The 26,495-nt window shown below is 36.7% G+C and overlaps 1 protein-coding gene across 11 annotated transcripts in view; it reads left to right on the top strand.

Moving 5' to 3' along the window:
* PTBP3 (polypyrimidine tract binding protein 3) overlaps positions 1 to 26,495 on the top strand; it is a 101,588-nt gene that overhangs the window by 50,932 nt on the left and 24,161 nt on the right. For 7 of the 11 annotated variants that reach the window (XM_070251355.1, XM_070251357.1, XM_070251358.1 and 4 more), the window contains 4 exons: positions 8,078 to 8,224; positions 16,404 to 16,568; positions 22,516 to 22,626; positions 23,960 to 24,134. In XM_070251355.1, coding sequence (XP_070107456.1) covers positions 8,090 to 8,224; positions 16,404 to 16,568; positions 22,516 to 22,626; positions 23,960 to 24,134 — 586 coding nt within the window. In that variant the 5' untranslated portion in view covers positions 8,078 to 8,089. Of the gene's footprint in view, positions 1 to 4,238; positions 4,409 to 8,077; positions 8,225 to 16,403; positions 16,569 to 22,515; positions 22,627 to 23,959; positions 24,135 to 26,495 lie in introns of all 11 variants that reach the window. The other 4 variants (XM_070251352.1, XM_023628666.2, XM_023628665.2 and 1 more) reach the window with 1 other exon arrangement.

Raw genomic sequence — 26,495 nt, 5'->3', positions numbered from 1 at the left:
AGTCCGTCTAGTTGTGGCATGTGGGATGCCTCCTCAGCGTGGCCTGATGAGCAGTGCCGTGTCCTCGCCCATGATTCGAACTGGTGAAACCCTGGGCCATCACAGCGGAGCGCATGAACTTAACCACTCAGCCATGGGGCCGGCCCCGGAACATAAAAATTTAAAAGTGTTACTTGTAAATTGATTAATAATTATGAAGTACTTAGGGGTAAATGCGTCAAAGTTTGTGCAAGAAGACCATTACACTGAAAACCACAGAACATTGCTGATAAAAATTAAAGAACGCCTAAATGGAATGCAGAGATATCATGATATGTATGGTTTGGATGATTCAAAATTATTAGGATATGGATTCTCTTCAGATAAGTACTTTATTTTGAAAACTGCTATGAAACTATAGTAATCAAGACTGTTAGTGACAAATGCTGGCCATATTAGTTGAGGAGCTGGAGGCAGGACTGACTACAAAGGGGTGCTAGGGAACATTTAGGGATGATGGAAATGTTCTTTATCTTGATTTTTGTAGTCATTTGGGTGTATACATTTGTCAGATGTCAAATTCTGAGTTTCAAATGTGGATGGCTTTTATTGTATCTAAAGTATACCCTAATAAAGTTGGACTTTTAAAAAGATCCGTATTTCTAGGATAGTTTTCCCAGTAAGATTCCTCTAGGTTTTTTGTTTTTTGTTTTTTTACTGTTTTTTTCCTGAGGAAGATTTGCCCTGAGCTAACATCTGTTGCCAGTCTTCCGTTTTTGTATGTGAGCTGCCACTACAGCATCACCACTGACAAGTGGTGTAGCTCCATGCTGGGGAACAAAACCTGAGCTGCTGAAGTGCAGCATGCCAAACTGAACCACTGGACCACGGGGCTGGCCCTAGATTCCTCCAGTTTTGAGAGGGGAATATATGACTTTGGAAAAGCTTCTACTTATCTCTTGGGAACATGATTAATATGTAGTAGGCATCCAGTGGTTTTCAATATATTGTTTAATAAAATACAAGATTTATATAAGCTAAGTATTTAAATGCTAATTTTCATAATAAAACTTTTGGGAAGTCTGTAGTGTATCCTTTTATACAGAGAATAATTCTTCAAAGTTATGTATTCAGTGCATTAGAATTTTGTTTCCTGTTGACTTTTATTAAATTATGGCCATATGATAACATATACATTTTCCATTTTCAGATTATTATATTTATTAAGTCTTTAGATAGAACCTTTTTTGAGTCATCTGGATGAGTAGTGCTTAGATTTTTAGATATCATAGAGTAATAAAATTTTCAATTAAGTTTGATCACTGTGTTAATTTCGCAAAGAGGACATCAAGAGAGAAAAGTCACTATCACATACAATCATCATTTTAAACCAAAAAAGTAAAATGAATATAATTTCCAGGTAAAACAGTCCTCCTTAAGAAAATCTAGATGTATATTATTGATCACTATGTATGAGGCATTACACCTGATATTTAAATATGTTATCTAATTTAATTTTAAAAATAGCCTCTTTCTTATATTCTTTTTACAGGAGAAGACTCTGAGGCTGGGTTATGTCAGATAACTTGCCCAGAAGGGAATGTCTGGTTTCATGCTCTTAACATATAGCTCAGGCACGTTTATAGTGCAGAACAATTAACAACCTAAAGTAGTGATTTGTACTTCAGCATTTCTTGATAAAAGTTTGTCACCATAGGTCTTTATTTGATAGTGCAACAAAAGCTCAAATAGCTGGTATAGATACAGTCACATGTCACTTAACAACAGAGATACCTTCTGAGATATTTGTCCTTAGGCAATTTCATTGTTATGTCAACGTCATAGACTATGCTTAGACAAACCTAGATTGTATAGCCTACTACATACATAGTTTCACAGAGATTATGACTATCTCTGTTAAAGAAACAACCTTAATATTCGTCCATTCATTTTGGAATATTCTGGGTAAACTGATAAAAGCCTTTGCCCTTAGGATCTTTTTCCAGCCTTGAACACCTTGTGCTGGATAAGAAAGCACAAGGTGGTGGTGGTGGTGGCTAGCTCTAGGCCTACCCGGAGGGCGCAGAAAGGCACTCCATGCTTGGCTTTCACTCCTACCCAGGACCTGATGTTTGGTGTTCTAATCTAGTGACAGTGTTGTTATAATCCGCATAAATCTGCATGCACTTTGAAAATTTGTGTCAGTGTCAAGTTGCTTATTTTTTTCTAGGGATGGTAAGACACTGAGATTTTTGTGATTAAAAAATATTACTTTTAAACTTTAGTTTGAATAAAACTTTTCCCTTGCTAGCTGTGTACAAAAGTGAATCATTTAATCTCTGAACCTGTCTCTTAATCTGTTAAAATTAGTAAGATTTAACTCATATTTTTGTGTCAACTCAAATGAGGCAGTGTAAGTGAAAAAAGTGTGAAAACTAGAAACTAGCAGACATTTTAGGTAGTTAGAAGCCTGTCAGGGTTTTTAGAGCAGGATGATGACATCATACACTATTTTGGTTAGGTTGATATGATGTTGGATCAGTGTAGGGGTAGAGGGGGAGTGAGACCTGGAGCAAGGAAGTGCAGAAGGGGAAAGGTCATAAGTGAGGCTAGTGACATTGAGAATGGAGATGAAGATGTAATCAGTCATTTTGGAGGGAAAAATCAGTATTTCATGATGATTGGTGAGAAAAGAGGAGAGGAATATCTTGCCTCCCAGATTAATTTCCAGTAAATACCTGACTGCCTATTAATTTCCTCAGTGTGGCGCAGGCATTTGCTCTGTACAGGCGCAGACCTCAAAGGACATCTAAGAATTAATAACATCTTTTGGGTCTCCGTAGGATACTGCCTGCATTCACGAACATAAGAGAATTTGGGAGCAGGTGCTGGTTTGCTTATTAAATCAGCCTAGTCACCTGTAAGCAAGTTGAGTTTTATGCCACAGGTATGGTACAAAATATTGTCATATAATTTTTATGAGGTCCTCATGAAATTTCTTTAGGATCACATACGTCTGACTGTAAAGTTCCTCTAGTGTTTAGAAAAATGAGAATTTTTGCCATTGGGAAATTTTCCTTTTAATAATGCTAAGTATGGTATTTGGTATTAAAAAAAAAAGGGTACTGTTGGGGCTGGCCCTGTGGCTGAGTGGTTAAGTTCGCGCGCTCCACTTCAGCGGCCCAGGGTTTCACCGGTTCGGATCCTGGGCGTGGACCTAGCACCGCTCATCAGGCCGCACTGAGGCGGCGTCTCACATGCCACAACTAGAAAGACCCACAACTAAAATCTATGTACTGGGGGGCTTTGGGGAGAAGGAAAAATTTTTGAATGAAACTTTTGGCTTTCAGCTAATTTTCATTCAGTCTTACATGGTGCTATTCCTGGGAAGAAAAAATTTCTGAATCTTATATACATAAATTTGAGTGTTCCTTACACATATTAGTTCAAAACTATAGACTTAAATAAAATTTAGCTGTGAACTGGGATAATAGATGTCTTTATTTTATAGCAGTGGCTCTCAAACTTCAGGTTGCATCAGAATCATCTGGAGGACTTGCTAAAAAACACAGCTTGCTGGATCCACCCTTAGTTTTTGATTCAGTACATCTGGGTAGGGCTGAAAATTCCCATTCAAGGTGATGCTTATGTTAAGAGCTACTGTTACATAATAAAGGTTAAGATTATCCTAGGAAACCATAATTTATCTTCTAAATACACTTAAAAATAAATTAGTAGAAAATAAATAATGCGTAAGAAATAAACTGTATTTACATAAACACAGCTCAAATAAATCCAAATTCCCATAGAATGTGATAAATATAAAATTTCTATTATAGTCTTTTCTAAAAGTTATTGTTATTATTTATTTAATGATAGAACAACTTAGAAAAATATCTTTAAAAATACGTTAAAGACTTTATAAATATTCTCTATCCACAACAAATAGTTGACTATTTAGAGGTATTTGATACCTCTAAACATGTAATTCGTTTACCTAGTACTTTTCCTTGAGGTTAAAAATCAGACTTTGATTTTTAAAAAACTTAATACCTGCAGTGATAAACAAAAAAACACGTTAGTTGAGAGGTGGATGATTTTGTTTTCCACTGTCCTCCCTTCTCCCCATATCAGCCCCATAGTTTTCCTGAATTTCAAAACCTAAAATTCTTGGAAGATCAGATTTGGCAATTTGGTTAATGTAGTTTGTCAACCCAAATTAGTGTCAGTAATTAAAAAAAAAATCTTATATTTTTTAGCGAATGGGAATGACCACAAGAAATTTAAAGGAGATAGACCTCCCTGTTCGCCTTCCCGGGTTCTGCATCTTCGCAAAATTCCCAGTGATGTCACCGAAGCAGAGGTCATATCATTAGGTCTACCATTTGGCAAAGTAACTAATCTTTTGATGTTGAAAGGAAAAAGCCAGGTATGTAATATTTAAAGGTTGACCCACAGTGCTTATCTCTGGGTGTTAGTGTTAAAGATGATTTTTTTCCTTGAATTTTTCTGTATTTTCTAAATTTCTTTCTATTTACATAACGTTTCTAGGACAGAATTTTTTTTTTGTATGACAGGAAGCAGCAAACAAAAAGATTGACACAGGATACAAGATTCTGTTTTCATTAACTTGTCTTTTTCCTCCTTAACAAAAAGTATATTTTATATTCTTAATTACAAAATGGTTTATGAAAATATCCTATGATGATCATAAGCCCCTCACAGAGAAAGAGAGAGGATGTAAATTATACCTTATTTGGCAAATTAAAGAACATTTGAGTTTTCCAAAATCTAAGTAGAAATGTTTAGTATCCTTTAGTTGTAGAATTAGTATGTAGCTTCTTTAATAATTTGAAAGAGACTGTAAGAGATTCTTTAGTTCAGAAGTTAATAGGTTTTTCAACTTAAGATGAATAAGGAAACTTGCTTTTGTGGTGACCATGACAAAAATATAGTACTTGTCACAGTACTAATCCAGTACTTTCTTGTTCTGACTCAGACTCCACTGAGATGAATTCTTTCTTTAGTTCTTTCCTAGTTTTTGATTGTCCTAAAAATATTTTACACAGAGCATTGCTGACAAGAAGAGGACAACAAATCTAGGCCCTAGTAATTTGTAGTACATCGTGATAAGTCACTATGTTTCTTATGCTTTTCGTAAACAAGTTTAAGAAACACATTATAAGTATATCTTTATAAATAAGTAGATTGATTAATGTTGGGCATAAAAGAGATTGGATGATGATGTCTGATTTAAACACCTGACTTTAGTAAATTAATTAATATCCCTGTTTAGTTCAGATAAGGTTATTAAGATCTGGAGAAGTTAAATAACATGTCTTAGTATTTGGCTCTTGTTGTGTTTACACATTTATCTCACATCTTTTGGAGAGGTGCATGCACTTGCTGTGTATTTGAGCACAGTTACCACTATTGAATAATATGATTGGCATGGTTTGAAAAGAGCCAGAATGGCCATGTCTGATGGCTGTGAGATGTCTAATGGCTAGCCATGTATCATGTACATTATCATGCTTCATGTAGCATATCCTGTACGTTATGTCAAATGGCTGTGAGAGGCAGGTGGCAAAGTGACAGTTTCCTTTATTTCTACTATTGGTTCTGGGTTTCTATTTATCTGCAGTACTAATTGACTTGTTAATGTTAATTGCTTGTCTTTTGATCATAAATTCTGTTTAGAAAGTATCTTGTTAATAACACACTTCAGCAAGAGATTCTTATATGAGTCACTGGAACCACTTTAAGGCATAATCTTACCTGTGGTACTTGTAGGTGGAGTGTTGAGGGCAGAGTAGGGGTTATTTTCACCAGCCTTTTTGTGAGTAGTGACTTTTGGTTTTCTCTCCACCTCACAGTTTGAAAATTGATCCCTTTGACGGATACTTTGGAAAAACATAAATAATTCCTTTATCAGGCTCCAAGTGGAAAATTTTGTTTCTACATGTTAAATTTTGGGTTATATATCCTTTCAGAGAAAACTTCTTACAACAAGAATTGTGTATTCCAAAGACATTGTTTAGCTTTTCCTTTTTGTGACTGATGTTAGACATTGAATGAGTTCTTTAAAAAAAATTTTTTTTTTTGCTGAGGAAGATTAGCCCTGAGCTAACATCTGTTGCCAATCTTATTCTTTTTTTTGCTTGAGGAAGATTAGCCCTGAGCTAGCATCTGTGCCAGTCTTCCTCCACTTTCATATGTGGATCACCACCACAGCATGGCTGGGTCCATGCCCAGGATCTGAACCTGTGAACCACTGGGCCACTGAAGCAGAGCACGCTGAACTTAACCACTACACCCTGAATGAGTTCTTAACATTTAGCAAGGAGTTTACAGAAATATACTTTCTCCCCATGTAGTGAGTATTATTAGAATGTGGTTTACAAATTATTTGTTGAAAAGATGGTTAACCACCATATAGTTAGGAAGTACTGCCATAGCTATTTTTGTTACCTTGATCATTTTCATCCTCTTTTTTTAAGAAAAATTACAAAATGTATATTACTGATAAAATTGGGTAATGGCTTTAAAGCATGTCATGGACATTTATACCTTTTAGATAGTATAAATGACTCAAAATCTATTTTGTCTTTTGAAGATGGTAGAGTTTCATTTGTTTACTGTGGATCAATTAATTAATGGTATTTGATCCGCTATCATGTGGCTTACATTACTACTTCATAGACTATTGTTAGTCAGTTAAAGCATTTATTTATTTATTTGTTTTAGTTATTGAGGAAGACTGGCCCTGAGCTAACATCTGTACCCACCTTCCTCTATTTTATATGTGGGACGCCTGTCACAGCATGGCTTGATAAGCGGTGCTGGGTCCAGGCCCAGGATCCAAACTGGCGAACCCGGGCCACTGAAGCAGAGCACACAAACCTAACCACTACGCCACCAGGCTGGCCTCTCAACTGAAGCATTTAATTGAGTCAGCTGTGATATTTAATTGCTACAGTTAAGCATCATATTTAAACATTTGTCAAGGGTTACTCGAATATTTGCCAAATGGAAACACTTGGCAAGTAAAGTAACTATAAACAAAGAAATAGTTTGACTTTTCTTGTGTTCAGTGAATGTCCTGTGTTCAATAATATTTTATAAATGAATCATAGATGTTTTATATGTAATTTGAAGTGGTTACTATATGCTTGCAAGTTAAATGCTCTGTTGTAGTAAAAAAAAAAAAAGAATGACTTGTCTAACTAGAAATTTGTGTTGATTTGGATCAGAGGTTCTTCCTGCATTTTAAATTTGAGATGTTCTTATAGGTAGTTCTGAGAGCTCAGAATGATTAGTATATGTCTATATTTTATCTTCCTAACTAACCTTTAAGATAGGGTGGCAAAACCTGCTACCTTAAAGCTCTGTAAGTAGCCTGTTCCGTCACAGAAGTTCCAGGAGTCCTGACAGCTAGATGCAGCCGTATTGAAAAGAAGACAGATACCGAGGAGCTTCCTCCGTCTCAGCTCTTCCTGTGTTATTCCTCAGATATCTAGGATTAGTACAATGATTACAGATAGCAAACAAAGATCACTCGATTGACTCAAATCAGTGTTGACTTCATGTGGGAAGTTCTCCCATTTCCCTCATTTGAACATCTGAGGCTTTGCACTTGAATGGTCTACTTAACTGTATTCATAAATAGCTATTTTATAAAAAGGTAAAGGAGAGCAAATCGTTCTGCCCCATCTTTCTTTGAGAACTTTTTAGGAAGGCACTGTTAAATCCCTGAGAGCATCCATTTACGGTGTTGATTCACACATTTATTTTTGCCTTTTTACTTATTTGTAGATTTTAGAAAAAACAGAAATAAGAGGAAGACAAAAAAATTATGTAAAATCATTTAATCAGTTGGCAATTTCCCATCCCCAAAGCCTGTATTGAACCCAACTTTTCAAATGTTTCCAGTTAACATCAGTGATACAATTTGAAGCAAAAGTCTTTTCATCCCCTTGGGGGCAATATTATTTCTGTTGAGAATGTGTGAGTTTAGAGCAAGCTAGAATGACAAAACGGTTCTTAACTGTCTTTCAAAAACATGAGCTTTCACTTTACCTTCTTGTGTTTATTGCAGGCTTTCTTAGAAATGGCTTCTGAGGAAGCTGCTGTTACTATGGTGAATTATTACACTCCCGTTACTCCTCACCTCCGAAGCCAGCCTGTTTTTATTCAGTATTCCAATCACAGAGAACTTAAGACTGACAATCTACCTAATCAAGCTGTAAGTATTCAAGGCATTTTTAAAAATAGTTATAAGAACGCATGGTATAATAACGTAAAATTAATTTTGTATTTTTCAGAAGGGAAAAAATCATGTATTTTTCTTCATCTTGAGATGCTGTGTTAGTAAAGATTGTGTGTTTCTTAGCTGAAGGTTTAAGAATGAGAAAATAGTGCCATTTAGAAATATGTTTGAAGTTATGGTGTTAGAAATGGCAGATACTTAGTTTTTCCTTGAAACTGATTCCATGAGAAAAAAGAAAAAACTTGCGTTATAAATTTCTTAAAATCTCAGATCTAAAAGGAACTTCAGAAGTGAATCCTTTCTTTTTACAGAATATATAACATTTATGTATTTAGAAGTCAGTCCCTTCTTTTTACAAGATATATAACAAAGACATTAAGAAGTTGAGTGATTCTTCTATTGTAATGTTAAGTAACTGGACTTAAGAAGTTAATAATAGTTTGTATAGATATGTTCATTAAATGATTTTTGACTCTTCTAGCGATGTGGAATGAGGAATGTAGAATGTCAGCATTTCTCACCTCATTTTCCAGTTTTTATTTTGATATAGTTCATGTTGAATCTTTTATGTCTCTCCAGGTTGATTTTTAAGTAGTTAAAATAGTAATTTGAAGTTTCTTAAGGGTAGGAAAATTTATCCACAAAGCAAGTACAATTTAAGAAAGAGGTTTTTTATTATGTGAAGAGCATATTTGACCCCTGTACTCTTGCTCTAGGCAAAAGAACGCCCCCAGCTCTTTGATTCTGTGTTGAAAATCATTATAATGTAAGCTGCTGGATTTAAATTGTAGTTTTCTACATTTTTAAAAAGTGACATTTCCTACACATAATCCTTAACTTGTTCTAAGAGAAATTAGTGGCATATAATATACAAACTTAACAGTAAATGAAACATAAAGTTGTTTTTTTTTTTTTTGAGGAAGATTAGCCCTGAGCTAACGGCTGCCAATCCTCCTCTTTTCGCTGAGGAAGACTGGCCCTGAGCTAACATCCATGCCCATCTTCCTCCACTTGATGTGTGGGACGCCTACCACAGCATGGCGTGCCAAACCATGCCATGTCCACACCTGGGATCCGAACCAGCAAACCCCAGGCCGCCGAAGCAGAATGTGCAAACTTAACTGCTGCGCCACCAGGCCGGCCCCCTAGATATTTTAAAATATAGACTTTTTAAAATGAAAAATTACCTTATAAATTAGGATCCATACTTATGGCAAAACATTCAAAAGTTCCAGAAAAGTGAAAGAAAAAAACCAAAAAACAATCTAGTTACCCCAAGATAACTGATTAACATTTTGCTAATATTTTGGTGCGTACCCGTTCTCTGTTCAGGTATATTGTCTATTATATGATTTTACACCAATGGAAACCTAACGTTTTGAAAGCTATTATTTTTTCTCTATAATATATCATGGATGTTGTTTCATGACAACAAATACAGAACTCCTTCTCAATTTTTAAATGACTACTTAATACTCCCTTCTATGGGACAGCCATAATTTATCCAGTTTCTTGTTAATAGACATTGAGGTTGTTTCCAGTTTTATACTTTTACAAATAGTACTTTAGGATTGTTTTTATAGTAGATATCTTGGCACACTTGCAGCATTATCTTATTTGGTTTACATTTCTGGCAAGGAAATTGCTGGGACCAAGCATATGGGTATTTTATATTTTGGCATATGTTGTCTAATTTCTTTCTGTAGAGATTATGTGCCAATTTAGGGTGCCACTGACAAAGGATGAGCAAGTACTTCTTCTGTCTGTCTTTGTTAATATGATTGGTGAGAAATTATATCATACTGTTTACTTTGATAATTTATGAAGTACTTATGGTGATTTCTATTGTTTTTTTCCCCATTTTTAAAATTGTGGTAATATATATATAATGTGAAATTTACCATTTTAACCACTTCTTTTCTTTTTTTAAGATTTTATTTTTCCTTTTTCTCCCCAAAGCTCCCCGGTACATAGTTGTGTATTTTTATTTGTGGGTCCTTCTAGTTGTGGCATGTGGGAAGCCGCCGAAGCATGGCCTGATCAGCGGTGCCATGTCTGCACCCAGGATCTGAACTGGCGAAATCCTGGGCCGCCGAAGCGGTGCATGCGAACTCAACCACTCGACCACGGGGCCGGCCCCCATTATCCACTTTTAATTGTATAGTTCAGTGGCGTTACGTACATTCACACGTGCAACCTGTCACCCCCACCTATCTCCGGAAGTTTATCTTCCCGAACTGAAACTCCTCTACCCCTTAAACAGTAACTCTCCATTTCCTTCTCCCCTCTAGCCCCTGGCAATCACCATTCTACTTTCTCTCTCTCTGAGTTTTGTCTGCTGCTGCAGTTTTTAAGATATTTTTATACAGTAGTCCAATCTCTTAAGATCGTATTATGCTTTCTGACTTTGGTACCATGCTCATAAAGACCTAGTATGGTAAGATTTTAAAAAAAATGTTTTACCTGTGTTTTCTTTCCTTTTTTTATGTTTCAGTTGTTTTTATTTTAATGTTTAGGTCTTTGTTTTATTAAGAATATTTTGAGAATGGGGAGTGAGGGTAGAGCTTTGGTCTTATGTTTATTCCTAGTGATCAGTTTCTCCTGTGTCATCTTTTGAATAACCCACTTATTTATTTATTTTATTTATTTAAAGATTGGCACCTGAGCTAACAACTATTGCCCATCTTCTTCTTCTTCTTCTTTTTTTTTTTTTTGCTTTTTCTCCCGAAATCTCCCTAGTACATAGTTGTATATTTTAGTTGTGGGTCCTTCTAGTTGTAGCATGTGGGATGCTGCCTCAACATGGCCTGACGAGCGGTGCCATGTCCACGCCCAGGATCCGTACCAGCGAAACCCTGGGCCACCGAAGCACAGTGCGAGAACTTAACCACTCGGCCACGGGGCCGGCCCCTTGAATAACCCATTTATTATCTACTCATGTGAAACTTGTCCTTTGTCGTATTCTAGTTTTCTATGCACATGCTGTGCCTGCTTACAACACACATATATACACATGGTTAGCACTCTGTGTCTAATCTGGACTACCTTTTGGGTTCCATTCTGTTCCATTTCTATTTCATTGTCCCTATGGCTTAATATATTGGAAGGTAATATATTAAGACCCTCTTTACTCTCTTTCCCGAAATTGCTTGATTGATATATTTAGTTTATTTCTCCAGATATACTAGAATCTCTTCTGATAACCTCCCCCAACACAATTGGAATTGGGTTGATTTTATAGATGTATTTGAAGATAATTAATATATTTATATCACTCGCTGATCCTTTTGAAGAGGAAGTTGTATTTTGTTTTCTGTCTTTCAGTAGTGTTTTTAACTTTCTTTCAAGTCCTGCATTTTTCTCATTAGTTTGATTCCTAAATATGTTAGTATAAGTCTTGAAGAAGAAATAAACAATTTAATAAAACTCTTAAAGATTGCATTATTCTAAAGGGAAACAGTGAGAAATCCCAGTTACTTGGCAACCAAAGTCAGCCCAAATGACCCAGTTTATTCTTAGATAGCTTGATTTCTTCCCTGTACCCTTTCCATTTTGTTACTTTTGTGCAATTTTTATGCATTGATGGTTGATAAAATATAATAGTTTTTCTTTTATTCAAAGTCCTACACCAAAGCTGAAGTCGAAATTGAAGGTACCTGTTTGCATATATAAAATGTCCCAGATGTCTTTTTATTCTGAGAGCCCCGGGAAGCTGATAAATTACTGTTGATTCTCTTTTCTTCTCTGGATAGTAAGATATCCCAAAACATGCCCATAACTTCTTTTCTAATTTATAAACTTACGTGCCAGAGGGTCAGGTGAATATCAATTATTTTTGTCCCTTGATTTAAACTAAAGTTATAGTTAAAAATTTTAGATCATATTTTGTGGGTATAGCATTTGAAAAATAGTTGTATTAATAACAGTCATTATTATATAGACAATTTTCCTTGACCTTGTGGGTGGAAGTTTATAAATCTGCAGATATGACCATGGAAGTATTTTCCTTAAAAAAATATCAAAATGAAACTTAGAATCTCTGCATTTTATTGTATATTCGTTTATATCTCAATTTTAAATGTGTCTTCTTCACATTAGGCATGTTTAAATTTTACATGCAATATATTTCCTTCTCTCACCTCAATAAAATATTTGTTGGTTTTCTGATCATACTATCTCCTTTATTAATAGTTAATGTAACCATTTCAGAGTTTGTTGCTGAAAAATTTAAAAATTATCTCCCACAATAGGAATTCTGCTGCCTTATAATTTTTAGCATTGGATACACAGAATATACGTCTTCTGTGTATCTAAAATATCTCTTTATATTAAGAAGCCATTTCTCATTTCTTTTTGTTTTTGTTTCCAAAGATTGGCACCTGGGCTAACAACTGTTGCCAATATTTTTTTTTTTCGTTGCTTTATCTCCCCAAACCCCCCCTGTACACGGTTGTATATCTTAGTTCCACGTCCTTCTAGTTGTGGGATGTGGGACGCTACCTCAACGTGGCCTGACGAGCGGTGCCATGTCCGTGCCCAGGATCCAAACCAGCAAAACCCTGGGCCGCTGAAGTGGAGCGTAGGAACTTGACCACTTGGCACAGGTCCGGCCCCATACAGGCTTAGTTTTGATAAGATTGAGTCATCCTAATCTAAGAGGAAAAGGAAACCTTTATTCTACTTAGAACCTCACTATGATGATGTCTTTTCCTAGACATTCTAGAGTTGTGATGTCCAATATGGTAGCCACTAGCTACACTTAAATAAATTAAAAAATAAAATATTAATTTCCTCATTTGTACTAGGCACATTTCAGGGTGGCCATATATTAGACAGTGTAGATAGTGAGCAGTTCCATCATCACAGAAAATTCTGTTGGACAGCACTGTTTTTTATATTCTATGTCTCTACTTAGCTTTGTGTGTGTGCATGCACTGCAGTTATGCTAACTACCTTAATGTCCTCTGCTAATTCCAACCCCTGTGTTAGTTTTGGCTCTGTTTTGATTGATTGACCCCCCCCACGTAACTCTAGGCTCAAAATGGAAAGTCTGGATTAGTTTTCAAACTTGAAAGCAGTAGAACCCCTTTTCCCAGATAAAATATTGCTGGGGAGCCCAGTGTAAAATAGATAAATTGCCATATTTGAAGCGGGATTGGGGTGCTCACTGTTCCACACACTTGACTTCCATAAGAGCATAGTTTTGAAAACCAGTGACATAAAATATTCAGGAAATTATTCATATATTTCTCTCAAAGATGATGATGCCTTGGAAACTGAAGATTGGACAGTGTGTGTATTGCCTGATGCATAAAAATCTGTATGTGGCATAAAAATGCTGCTAAAAAGTGTGAAGAAAGAGTTGTATATAGGTATAAAAGTGGAATTTGTTCAACTGTTAAGCATACAGAAAGTAAAATATTGCCAATTTTCAGAAAGAGACTCAGTGTTACTTATAGCAAAATGTTGGAAAACTGTTCGTATCTCACATTAGAGAGATAGTATAATAGTAAACTAAAAATTAAAGTCATGAAAACAAAACGCAAGAAATGTTAATTTAAAATAACATACAAAGTAGTGTGATCTTTAAAATTGCAAGTAATCACTATGTAAAAATGAAAGCTACGTTAAAGTGGTGGTATCTTTCATTTTGTGGCACATTTTACTGATTATCACTATTCTTGAGAAATGATAAGTATAGAACAAAAGATTGATGAAAACTTGTGTTTAAATTCAATAATCATTAATCATGCTTTTGTCCTTTCAGTTTTTCCTCCTTTTTTTTTTTCAAGATTGGCACCTGAGCTAACAACTGTGGCCGATCTTTTTTTTTTTTTTTCCTGCTTTAGCTCCCCAAATCCCCCCTGGTACATAGTTGTATATCTTAGTTGCAGGTCCTTCCAGTTGCGGCATATGGGACGCCGCCTCAACGTGGCCTGATGAGCAGTGCCATGTCCCCAGTGAAACCCTGGGCCGCCACAGCGGAGCGCGCGAACTTAACCACTCAGCCATGGAGCCAGCCCCTTTAAATGTTTTAAATTTTGAGACAGTCACAAAATTAGAAAAGAGTTGTAGATACAATACAAACAACTTTTGATTTCTTGAGGCATTTGTAAATAAGGTGTTAATCTGGTCTGTCTTCATCGTTCAGTACTTTTAGTGTGCATTTTCTACAAATAAGGACACTCCTACACAACCACAATACAGTGATGAAAATCAGGAAATTAACATTGATACATTACTTCCTCCGGTCCTCAGACCGCATTCAAGTTTTGCCAATTGTCCCAATAATGTTTGTTAGAGCAAAACAAGCATTATTCAGAATCACATGTTCTGTTTGAAAGTCCCGGCTTCCTAGTCTCCTTTAGTCTGAAACAGTTCTTTGACTTTCATGACCTTGACACTTCTGAAAATTAAAGGCAGTAAATCTTCTAGGATGTCCCTCGATTTGAGTTGGTCTGATGTTTCCTTGTTATTAGATTCAGTGTATGTAGCTTTGACGGGAACATCACAGAAGTAACGTTCCTTTTTTCCCTCATTGCATCATATCAGGTGGTACATAATTTCAGTATGTTGCTTTACTGGTCATGTGCTCCTCAATCACTTGATTTGGCTGGTGTTTGCCTGGCTTCTCCACTGTCAAGTTAGGACTTAGAAAGGGGGAAATAAGAGTATTTTGGGGGAAGGTACTTTAAGGCAATGCAAGTATACTGTTCCTTATCAGCTGTCTGTTTATATCAGTATGGACTTAAGGTTTTTTCTGTATTATTTGATGAGTTATTATTGGTTATCATTATTTTGATTCTCAAATTGTCCTATATTTGGCCGGCGGAGCCCCCTCAACCTGTCTTCTTTGTCCTTTTGGCATGTTCCTGTCATTCTTTGAACACTTCTTTGAAGTCTGGTAAAAACAACGACAATAACAACAAAAAAGATATACACTCATCTTGTGCTTTTCTTGCTGCAGCTCTAGAACTAGACATTTTTTAGGGCACCCTGGTTGCTTTTAGTGGAGTATGATATTTAGAAACTTGTCAGCCTTCCGCTGTTTGGGCTCTAATGTTCCATGCGAACCTACCCCTCTGTTGAATTACCTTCTTACCTCATTCAGGCCCTCAGGGATGACCTCTTCACCCTGCTCAGACTGTCTTTACCACATTGGCTACCTACACCATGTGGACCCCTTCCTGCCGGTCCTTGGGCTCTGACGCTCCTGGCCAGGCTTCTTTCCTCTGGATGCCTTTCTTACCCTTCTCATGCTTCTCAGATTCTGATATCCAGCAGTGAGCCACCCCCACACGTGGGTAGATACCTTCCTTACCTTGTTTGGACTCCAGTTCTGCTAGCCAGACAGCCCTACCACATGGATGCTTTCCTTACATTCCTCGGGCTCTCATGCTCCATGCCAGGATGTCCTTCTCACCTGGACTCTGAACCACCGAAGCTCCTCTTCTCCATATTGACACCTCTCATATGCCACCCAAAGGCTTTAGAACGCAATTGTTCAGGGAGGGAAAAAGAAAAGAGACTTGATTGGTTTTTAAGTGGTCTTTAATGTTACTTTCACATTGTCTTTTTTCCTATTGTTGTTTAAAAATTAGGAAATAGGGACTGGCTTGGCCCAGTGGTTAAGTTCATGTATTCTGCTTTGGTGGCCCCGGGTTTTGCTGGTTCAGATCTGGGGCGCAGACATGGCACCGCTCATCAGGCCATGCTGAGGTGGCCTCCTACATAGCACAACCAGAGGCGCTCACAACTAGAATATACAACTATGTACTGGGGGACTTTCAGGAGGAGAAGAAGAAGGAAAAAAAAAGAAGATTGGCAACAGATGTTAGCTCAGATGCCAATCTTTAGGAAAAAAAATTAGGAAATTAAAACCATATCCAAATTTTCCATCTTTTTTGCCATGTGTTTTTTTAATTTCTTCAAGTAAATTTAAGCACTTTTCTTAAATTATTTGATTTAAACATTGTGATAAGAAAGCAAATCTTTTGACTGAGCTGATTATAAATGTAGGATATGTGCATCCGGAAGAGAGTAGATATGTGTATTTTTATTTAACTATATTACTTATTACTTTACATCAGCTAATATTGATTCTTATATAATGCTTCTTTTTAACCAAAAGTACTCATCTTGGATTGTTATATAGAGAGTCCAAGCTGCGCTGCAGGCTGTCAGTGCCGTCCAGTCGGGAAGTCTGGCCCTTCCTGGAGCTCCTACCAATGAAGGCACAGTCCTGCCTGGGCAGAGCCCTGTGCTCCGAATCATTATTGAAAACCTCTTTTACCCTGTCACTCTGGAAGTTCTCCATCAGGTAAGGAGGAGCGCTCGTGACAGCAGTCAAATGGAACCTTTGTAACTTTGGATGTTTCATATCTGTAGTTTTTTAGGTTGTTGATTTTGGTTGATACATTTGTTTAAATAATGAAAAAATCTTCAACATCCTGTTTTATGCAAGAAATAGTATCAGCGATAATTTTTTGACAGCCTCTTTTTTCTGACTTAAAATCCCTGATTTAAAAAGGAGTGTGAGAAATTCTCTCTATATTTTTTATACCTAAGCATGAAAGTGAACAAAGCGTAGAATCCTGTAAAAAGCACTGGTAGTAGTTCTTCCTGATAAAGTACCATCAGTGTAGAAAACAACTAATTTAAAAACTGATAAGAACTCAAGCCTCCTAATGTGAAGTCCAGTGTTTTGTTTTGTATGCTTGTTATATTTTTAACTAATACTTCATGTATACATACTCTCAAAATGGAACATACAGTTATTTGCTACTGTTTACATAAACATTTGACGTCCAGCCCAAAAGCTTCATTTAGTTTTTGTCCCCTTTAACTACTTACTGATTCCATTTCGCTATACTTGTCGTCTCATATGTTAAAATATTAAAACACTAAAACATATTATATGGTTATTTTCATATTTATATATCAATGTACTTTGAACAGCATGATGCCATGCCAGTCCAGAATCATTTAACTGTTTTCCAAACCTTTGGATTTTTACTACTAAGTGAAGAGTCATAGGAGTGTGTTTGTGCATGTGTATTTAAGAACTGAAATGCATCTTACCCTATTACCACATTTTACACATAAGGAAAATGAGACTCTTAGAAGTAAAGTTAATTTGCCATAGTCATTGTACCAATTGGCAGTAGAGCCCAGATACATTTCCCAATACAGTTTCTGTGCCATGCCTGTAAATTTCAAAATATAAAATTTATTAAAGCCTTCTGTGGGGGCCGGCCCCGTGGCACAGCAGTTAAGTTTGCACGTTCCGTTTCTGTGGCCTAGGGTTTACTGGTTCAGATCCTGGGTGTGCACCTATGCACTGCTCGTTGAGCCATGCTGTGGCAGACATCCCACATATCAAGTAGAGGAAGATGGGCACAGATGTTAGCTCAGGGCCAGTCTTCCTCAGCAAAAAGAGGAGGATTGGCGGCAGATGTTAGCTCAGGGCTAATCTTCCTCAAAAAATAAATAAATAAAAATGTTTAAAAAAACAAACCTACTGTGTTCCCTAGGATGGTTTCCTGAGTACCATTTTCTGAATATGTGCATTTGTGAAGCATATGCTAGGGAGGGCTTTAACAGTGGTATCCATAGCCACCTTTTGTTCCCTAAAAGGGTTCAGCAGTTACTTAAGTGATTGGCTTTGTTCTTGGTGGATTTTCTTCTTTTCTGTTTGTCCCACAAAGTGACATTGAACACTCTGTGATCCGTCAGCAGAGTGTGTTTGGCTTTGCTACTGTAACAGTGTACTACTGTTGACTTATACTGATTTACAAAAGATGTTCTTGCACCTGTGGCTCACTGCCTTCAGTCAGCAGTGAGCTTAGCCAGGGTCATATGGTCCTGTCCTGTCATTCCATTTATCATCTCCCTGAGAGCAGTAAGAAACCTAGTTTTTTCCCCAAAAGATCATAAGGTCCTTGAGGTGAAGAGCAGTAATTCTGAGAGTCCTCCACAGTGACCCACGGGGATAGGACTCCCAGCCTTTCGGGTATAACACTCCCTTGTTTAATCCTCCTTCCCATTTCTGTTGGAGTAAAACCAGACTCCTTACCAAGGCCCTTAAGGTCCCCACACGCAGACCTCTCTCCATCTCTAACCTCATTTCCTAATGCTCTTCTGCTCATTTAGCACTCTGGCTGTTCTGGCACTTTGACCCCGCATCCTTCCCCGAGCTCGTTCCTGTCTTAGTCCATTTTTGTTTTCTGTTTCTTAGGCCTAGAACATTCTTCACTGAGAGAGTCACTTAGCTGAATCTGCATCATTCAGTTTTCAGCTCAAATTCCCCTCCTTAGAGAGTCTTTCTCTAATTACATTAACTAAGCCCTCTCCCCCCGGCACTCTATCCCATTAGCCAACTAAAGTGTAGTATAGCATAATGATTAAGGATACAGGGTTTGAGCGGGTTTGAATCCTGCCTTTACCACTTAATGCCTCTATAGCTTTGGGCAAGTAACTTACCCCTTCTCCATCTTTGTCTTATTTGTATAACGGGGATGAAGATGGTGTCTGTTTTGTACTTTCATTGTGAGGATTACACAAATTAATGCATTTAAAGCACTTAGAGCAGTGCCTGGGACATATTAAGCATTCAAGAAATGTTAACTGTAATTATCAAATGCTAGTAAATTGCATTGTAAGAAATTGATTCTTGCCCTTGTAGTTTTGTGAGTAAGATATAATTTCTGGAAGTGTGGAGTAGGTTACACCTGTTATAATTAATTAGCGGATTATTTTATATTCTTTGCTGAAGAGTTGGCATTAGCTAAACTGGTTTCTAACGTCTGTAGAAGCTAGTATTTTTCCTTGAGCTCATGGAAGGCGGATTGAGGGTGACTGAGAAGTGGTGCTATTTCAGATGAGGCAAGTTAGGGGAGGTGTTTCCAATATGATGACATTTGAATAGAAACTTGAAGGATATGAGGTTGTAAGTTACCTGTATATGTGGTAGAATCGTGACCCATTCAGAAAGAACAGCAAGTGCAAAGTCCCTGAAATGGAAGCATACTTAATGTGTTCAAGTGTCAGAGATAAGCTATGTCATTGGAGTGTGAAAAGTAGGGAAGCCATAAATGCTAGGGTCAGGGAAGGGGTTAGGAGCCAGCTGATGCAGAACCTTTATAATCTTTACACTGAGTAAGATGGGAAGCCGTTGGAGGATTTTGAGTAGAAGAGTGAGATGAGAGATTTATGTTTTAACATAATCACTCTTGTTAAGAATAAACATTAACTTGTTAAGTAGGCATAAGTGGAGGTTCTTGTCATAGTCTAAATGAGAGATGGTGGTGACCCAGGTGAGAACATGGGCACGGGAAGTGGTGATTATGCATGTATTTGAAAGGATTTGCTGATGGGTTGAATAGATGTGGGTTATGAAGAGAAAGAGTAATCAAGAATGCCTTTCAGATTTTGGATGCGAGCCTCTGGTAAAATAGAGTTCTTATTCTAAGTTAGTAAAGACTAGGGAGAGAAAAAGATTTGGGGCAGGGATGGGAGGTATAGCAGGAATCAAGAGTGTGTTTTGGACATGTTAAGTTTGAGATATCTATTAGACATTCAGGTGGGAGATGTTGAATAGACAATTGGGAAATCTGGATTGGGCATAAGGAATTCAGGGCTGAAGGTTTGGTGATCATCAGCATATGGGTGGTAATTAATGCCATTGGATTGGATGGCCTCACCTAGGGAGTGTTTGTAGATAAAGGGATGTACATTACATCCCCATGACTTACTTTTTTTTATAACTGGAAATTTGTACCTCTTAATCCCCTTTACCTGTTTTGCCCATCTTCCCATCTCCCTCCCCTCTGCTGATCACCAGTTTGAGTTTGTTTCTGTTTTATCTTTGTTTGTTTTGTTTTTTAGATTTCACACCGAAGTGAAGTCATACAGTTTTTGCCTTTCTCTTACTTATTTCATTTAGCATAATCCCCTCTCGGTCCATCCATGTTGTCCCAAATGGCAAGGTTTCATTGTTTTTTATGGTGAGTGGTATTCTCGTGTGTGTGTGTGTGTGTGTGTGTGTACACCACCTCTTTTTTATCCAGTCATCTATTGATAGACACTTAGATTGCTTCTATATCTTGGCTATTGTAAATAATGCTGCCATGAACGTAAGGGTGCGCGTATCTCTTCCAGTTAATGCTTTAGTTTTCTTCAGATAAATACCTGGAAGTGGAATTGCTGGATCATATAGTAGTCTATTTTTTAATTTTTTGAGAAACCTCCGTACTGTTTTCCATAATGGCTGCACCAATTTACGTTCCCAGCAACAGTGTACAAGGTTTCACTTTTCTCCACATCCTCGCCAACACTTATTTTTTGTCTTTTTGGTAATAGCCACTCTGACAGGTGTGAGGTGGTATCTCATTGTGGTTGTGATTTGCATTTCCCTGTTGGTTACTGATGTTGAGCATCTTTTCATGTATCTGTTGGCCATCTGTATGTTTTGATCATTCTTTTTTGATAATTAGAAAGCAGGACCATTTGCCTATTAAGGACACTCATACATAGTATTTGATAACAGCCTTTTTTTTTTTTTTATGGTTTTTTACTGAGGAAGATTGGCCCTGAGCCAGTCTTCCTCTTTTTTCTTTTTCTTCATTTTTTCTACCCAACGCCCCAGTACATAGTTGCACATCCTAGTTGTAAGTCATTCTAGTTCTTCTATGTGGGATGCCACCATGGCACAGCTTGATTAGCGGTGTGTAGGTCCCTGCCCAGGATCCAAAGAGGCAAACCCCAGGCTGCCAAAGTGGAGCGCGCAAACTTAACCACTTGGCCGTGGGCCAGCCCTGATAACAGCCACTTTTTACCAGCATAGGGAATACTTAAATCTTTTATTCTTAGGAGCAGAAGAAGGTCAAGTTTCTGGCTTATTAAGATCCAAAATTAAAATGGGATGTTGGAGGAAAACAAAATGCATTGTAGTAAGCGTGGCCATGAACCTTTGTGGTGGTAAAGTAGAACGAGTGTTGTAAGAGCGCTGGTAGACAGGGATCTGTCAGGAAACCTTCCCCGCCCTCTGTTAATTCCTCTTCTCCAAAGACACTCCAGAGAGGCCTTTCTTTTTTTTTTTTTTAAGATTGGCACCTGAGCTAACGACTGTTGCCAATCTTTTTTTTTTTTTCCCCTGCTTTTCCTCCCCAAATCCCCCCAGTACATGGTTGTATGTTTTATTTATGAGTCCTTCTAGTTGTGACATGTGCCACCTCAGTGTGGCCTGATGAGTGGTGCCATGTCTGAGCCCAAGATCCGAACCGGCAAAACCCTGGGCCGCCAAAGCGGAGCGCACGAACTTAACCACTCAGCCACAGGACTGGCCCCCAGAGAGGCCTTTCCTCACCACTCTTGTACCTTCCCAACTTGCATTCCAGTTCACTCTCATCCTTTTCCTTTTTTATTTATAGCACTTTTTTATGACCAAACATTTGTTATTTATTTGCTTGTTTATCATCTTCATAAGAGCAGAGACTTAGGCCAATCTCTGTTTTGTTCACTGCTGATTTCCCAGTGCCTAGAACCGTGCTCTGTGCGTATTTGATGAATTACTACAGCAGCCTCTAATTTTGTGGTTTCTCTGTCTATAAAATCTCAAAAAAGTAGGAAGGCCAGCCCCATCGTCGAGTGGTTAAGTTCAGGCACCCCACTTCAGTGGCCCAGGGTTTTCCCGGTTTGGATCCTGGGCACAGTCATGGCACCACTCATGAAGCCATGCTGAGGCCGCGTCCCACATAGTAGGACTAGAAGGACCCACAACTAGAATATGTAACTATGTGCTGGGGGGCTTTGGGGAGAAGAAGAAGAAGAAGAAATAGAAGACTGGTGACAGATGGTAGCTCAGGTGCCAATCTTTAAAAAAAAATGCTTAAAAAGTAAATGCTGATTCTCAGGGGGAAGTGGTTGATCCATGTGACTGTTGTACTTCCATCTGTATGCTTTGTAAGACCATTATCTTACAGCATTAATTCTTGCTGTAGCCTCCTGTTAGCGTTTTGCTGTTTATGACATGCTGTAAACTAGGTTAAATATGAGTGTTTATTGTGTGTCAGGCTCAGTTTTAAGTCACGCATGGATGTTGAAACATTAACATGTTAGGCTTGATTTATGTCATTTTGGTACCAATAGTTTTAATAGAGGAAATTATTTTCATTTAAAAATGGGGTTCATGAATCAAATTGTATTTACAAAGGAACACTAACTTGATTTTTTTTCTTAGATTTGACCTAATGTGAACTTTTTTCCAGATATTTTCTAAATTTGGCACAGTCTTGAAGATTATCACCTTTACAAAGAATAATCAGTTTCAAGCCTTGCTTCAGTATGCTGACCCATTGAATGCGCATTATGCCAAAATGGTAATTATAGTGAGCTAAAAATTACTTCTTTCTCCATATGAAATGGTTTCAAATCACCTATCATTTCTCAGATCTCTGGGACTCATTTCTGTTTGTCATGTTTAAAGTCTAGAGTTGAGCACAGTACTCCTGACATAATCTGACTAATAAAATAGCATTATCTTGCCCTTGTGCCTTCATTTACTTCTATTAAATCAGCTAAAGATTAATTGATTTCACTATTTTTGCACCCATATTCGGTGTTGAATCTTGTTGAGCTCTGAATTGGTGAAGACACTAAATCTTAGGAAATAAGCTGCTGGCAATTCAGTGTCTTTTTTTTTTTTTTTTAGTACATGAGTTGCTTGACTTTTGACAGGATTATAGAACTTCACCTTCAATTTGGTTATATTTGACCCATCTCCTGCTGAGATCTCTCCCTAACCCTAATTCTGTCTTGTATCGGTATCTGATTTATTTCTAATTTCTTTTCAAAGATAGGGACTAAGGTTTATATTACTTTTGTGTGCCATACAGTGTCTGGCTCTTGATTAGGAAGATAGCCTTTATATTTATTGTACCTTCTACTTGTGTGTATGATTTTGTACCTTTATGATGGCATACTTGTCAATAACTATTACTATAAGTCAGGGGTTTTTGTGTATTTTTTGGTTGTTTTTTATATGTTTTAGCTTCTGGTATCTCTTTTTATAAATTTGAGCATTCGTTGAAGCCGTAAGTGGCTACAAATATCCCTTTGGTAAATTGGTATTATTGTGAAGGGAGGGGTTATTGATCTTTAGTCTTGTATCAGAACTGACTCCAAATTTTCCTTGGCCTATTATTCAGATATTCAATATTCAAAATAAATTTACAAGAGAAAAAATAAGTGGCCTATAATATTTCATCTATTGTGGTTCTGACAAATACTGTTTATAAAGGCTTTATCTTAACCTATATAAACCAGACTAAAAAGAATTAAGATGAAATGTAAAATTAAAATATCTTTAAATATTTGCTATGGACAAAATAACCATAATAACAGCTAGTACAGTGTACAGTAATGTATAATAGTCTTCCAAGCTTTTGCATTTCTCCTCTTTCATTTGATTTTACTACTAACAAGATAGAGATTATCCTTATTTTACAGGTGAAAAAACTGAGTTAGAGATTCTCTTTTTCTCTCGTAGGCTCACACAGTTAGTGACAGAGGTGGAAGATAAACAGATCTTTGGCTTTTAGTCCAGTGCTCTCTGCTTTACACCTGATTGCTACTCTGTGTCAAAGTAGAGGCTACTTGATTTATCATTGTTGTTGTCTTGCAAAACATGAGTTCCTTTCTTACATGCTTTAGGCTCTGGATGGCCAGAATATCTATAATGCATGCTGCACTCTGCGTATTGACTTCTCCAAGCTCACCAGCCTTAATGTGAAATATAATAATGACAAAAGCAGAGACTTCACCCGCTTAGACCTTCCTACTGGTGATGGCCAGCCATCCCTTGAGCCCCCTATGGCTGCTGCTTTTGGTGAGTAGTTCTGTTTTGAGTCACGAAGCAAGTTTTCTGAAGTTGCAAGTTTCAATTATTAATCCATATATGTCAGTTAGCCTTTTTCTTGGATTCTGTCAGGATTTCTAAAGGAAAGCAAGAGTCATGGAACAAAATGTGTTCATTAATTAAATCTCAATGTTAGTAGATTCTATTAGTTGGCAAAACAAGTGAATTTCTGAAATTGAGTTGCAAATTTATTTTCTAATATTAATATTACTCGTTCTTTATAAGCTGTACAGCCATTTGCTTCAAGTTAATAGTGTTATGTATTAACATTTGTTTAAATATGTTGGTTTATAGTCAGCAGAATATTGGTGTAAGTGCTCTTGGGAGAAATAATTTTCCCTTTTTAAGTAGTGATATTTTAAAACAAGGGCCTAAATTAGTGGTATGTTCTTCCTTTATTCAAAGAAGAAGATATATTTTATTTTGCTTTGTTTTTTTAAATATCACAGCTTCCATCTTTACCATAAGCTTGTGTGAAGTTGCATTTTTGCATTAATAAAAATACAGCCTTCTGAATTGTCTCTGTAAACGTCACATTGAAGAGCTTCTTTTTTTATTTAAAATTAGTTCTCAATATATTTATACTTTAAAAATGAACCTTTCTGTAAAGGAAGAAGCAGTGGAGGACCCAGTTGGTGTATCATTAGGTTAACATGTGTACTTTGTGGTTCTGCAGTTCTCAAAAGTGTGGTTTATTATTTAAAGTATTGAAGTTTTATTTCCCTTTGTGATTGTTTTCCTTTCCCAAATGACAGCATAAAATATTGCTAATTGAGACCCTAAGTGGTATTTAGTCCATTTTCATTGAGAACAAAGAATTTTTGGCCAAATGGTTGTCCAAAATTTCTTAGGAAACAGTTTGTAACTTTAAGATAAAAGCTTTTTGTTGTCTCTAACTGAAAAAGTCAAGTGAATTGTTCAGTTCATGTTCCTAAAATTTTTTAAGTTTCTGTTTTGGTCTGACCAAATTTTTGTGTTTTATATTTGTTGCCAGCCTCTACTTATATGTCCAATTTGGCAGACCCAAAAGTCTTTGTAATTACCATTTCAATAACAGTGATGGAAATTAAGGCTCTCAAGTTTGCTAAAACTTGGCTATCAAATGCAGAACTGCACTTATTCCAGTAATTGAATATAGACTACTGGTATAATTAATCTTCTGCATTGTGGGAGGAGGACATTTTAAAAATATGATTAAGAATTTTGGTTTCTGAATACGAAATAGAATATTAACATCCTTTTTCAGTGTATTAATAAATCCTTAGTCATTGCAAAGTAATGTCTACATCCTAAGATAAGTGATTCATCAAACAAAGAGTAATACTTTTTTATATATGCTGTGAAAGTTTACTCTGCCTCTCACTAGTATTTGACAGAGTTCACTATTCCCTCCTTTTTTCTCTTGGCTTCTGAAACACCACAGTTTCCTGCCTTTTTTCTTACCTTTCTGGCTGTACAAGTTGCCTTTTAAAGTTCTTAGGGATAAGTTGTAAACACTCAGTCCCCGATTTTAGTGATATATATTATACTTACAGAAAAGTTTATAGAATATGTAAATACATTTTTTAATACCCTTGTGATTACCACCCAGGTTGAGAAATAAAATATATACACATACTGAAGAAACACTCTTTGTAACCCTCTCATTGATTGTGTTCCTACTCTCCCAGCCCCAAGATAACTATAGTCTCAAATTTGATCATAATCGTTCTTTTATTTTTCTGCGTCTTGCTTGTTTTTTTTAACCACTCATTATGCAGCCCTAAGTGCTAATTTAAAATCTTTTCCTCTTGTATTTAGAACTTTATGTAAATGGAATCGTGCTGTTTATTTTGTGTGTGACTTGTGATTCATCCCCATCCATACATGTAGCTGTCGCTTATTCTCAGTACTGTGAGATCCAGATTCTTGTATAATACACCGCAGTTTGTCTATGCATTCTCCTGTTGATAGACATTTGGGTTATTTTAGTTTGTGGCTATTTGAACAATGCTGCTATGAAATTTTCCTGACGTACTGATGAGTTGAACTTATTTGTGTATTGGTCATTCTCCCTTATGAATTTTCTCTTCCACTCTTTTCCCTATTTTTGTGTTTGGTTTCTTGTTTCTTCTTGTTTATTTGTAGGAATTCTTTATATATCCCAGACACTAGTCCTTTCTTGGTTATGTGTGTTGCAAATAGTTTCTCCCGTTTTTGGCTTATTGGTTCATTCTCTTTGTGCTATTTTTATGTAGTCAAATTTCTTTGTCATTTCCTTTATATTTTGTGTTTTGTTATAAGAAATCTTATTACCCTGACATTATAAAGATATATACTTACATTCTAAAG

This window comes from Equus caballus, chromosome 25 (assembly GCF_041296265.1).
Source record: "Equus caballus isolate H_3958 breed thoroughbred chromosome 25, TB-T2T, whole genome shotgun sequence".
Classification (NCBI taxonomy): Eukaryota; Metazoa; Chordata; class Mammalia; order Perissodactyla; family Equidae; genus Equus; species Equus caballus.
Note: the sequence above shows the minus strand (reverse complement) of the source record. Positions and strands in the feature narration are given on the sequence as shown.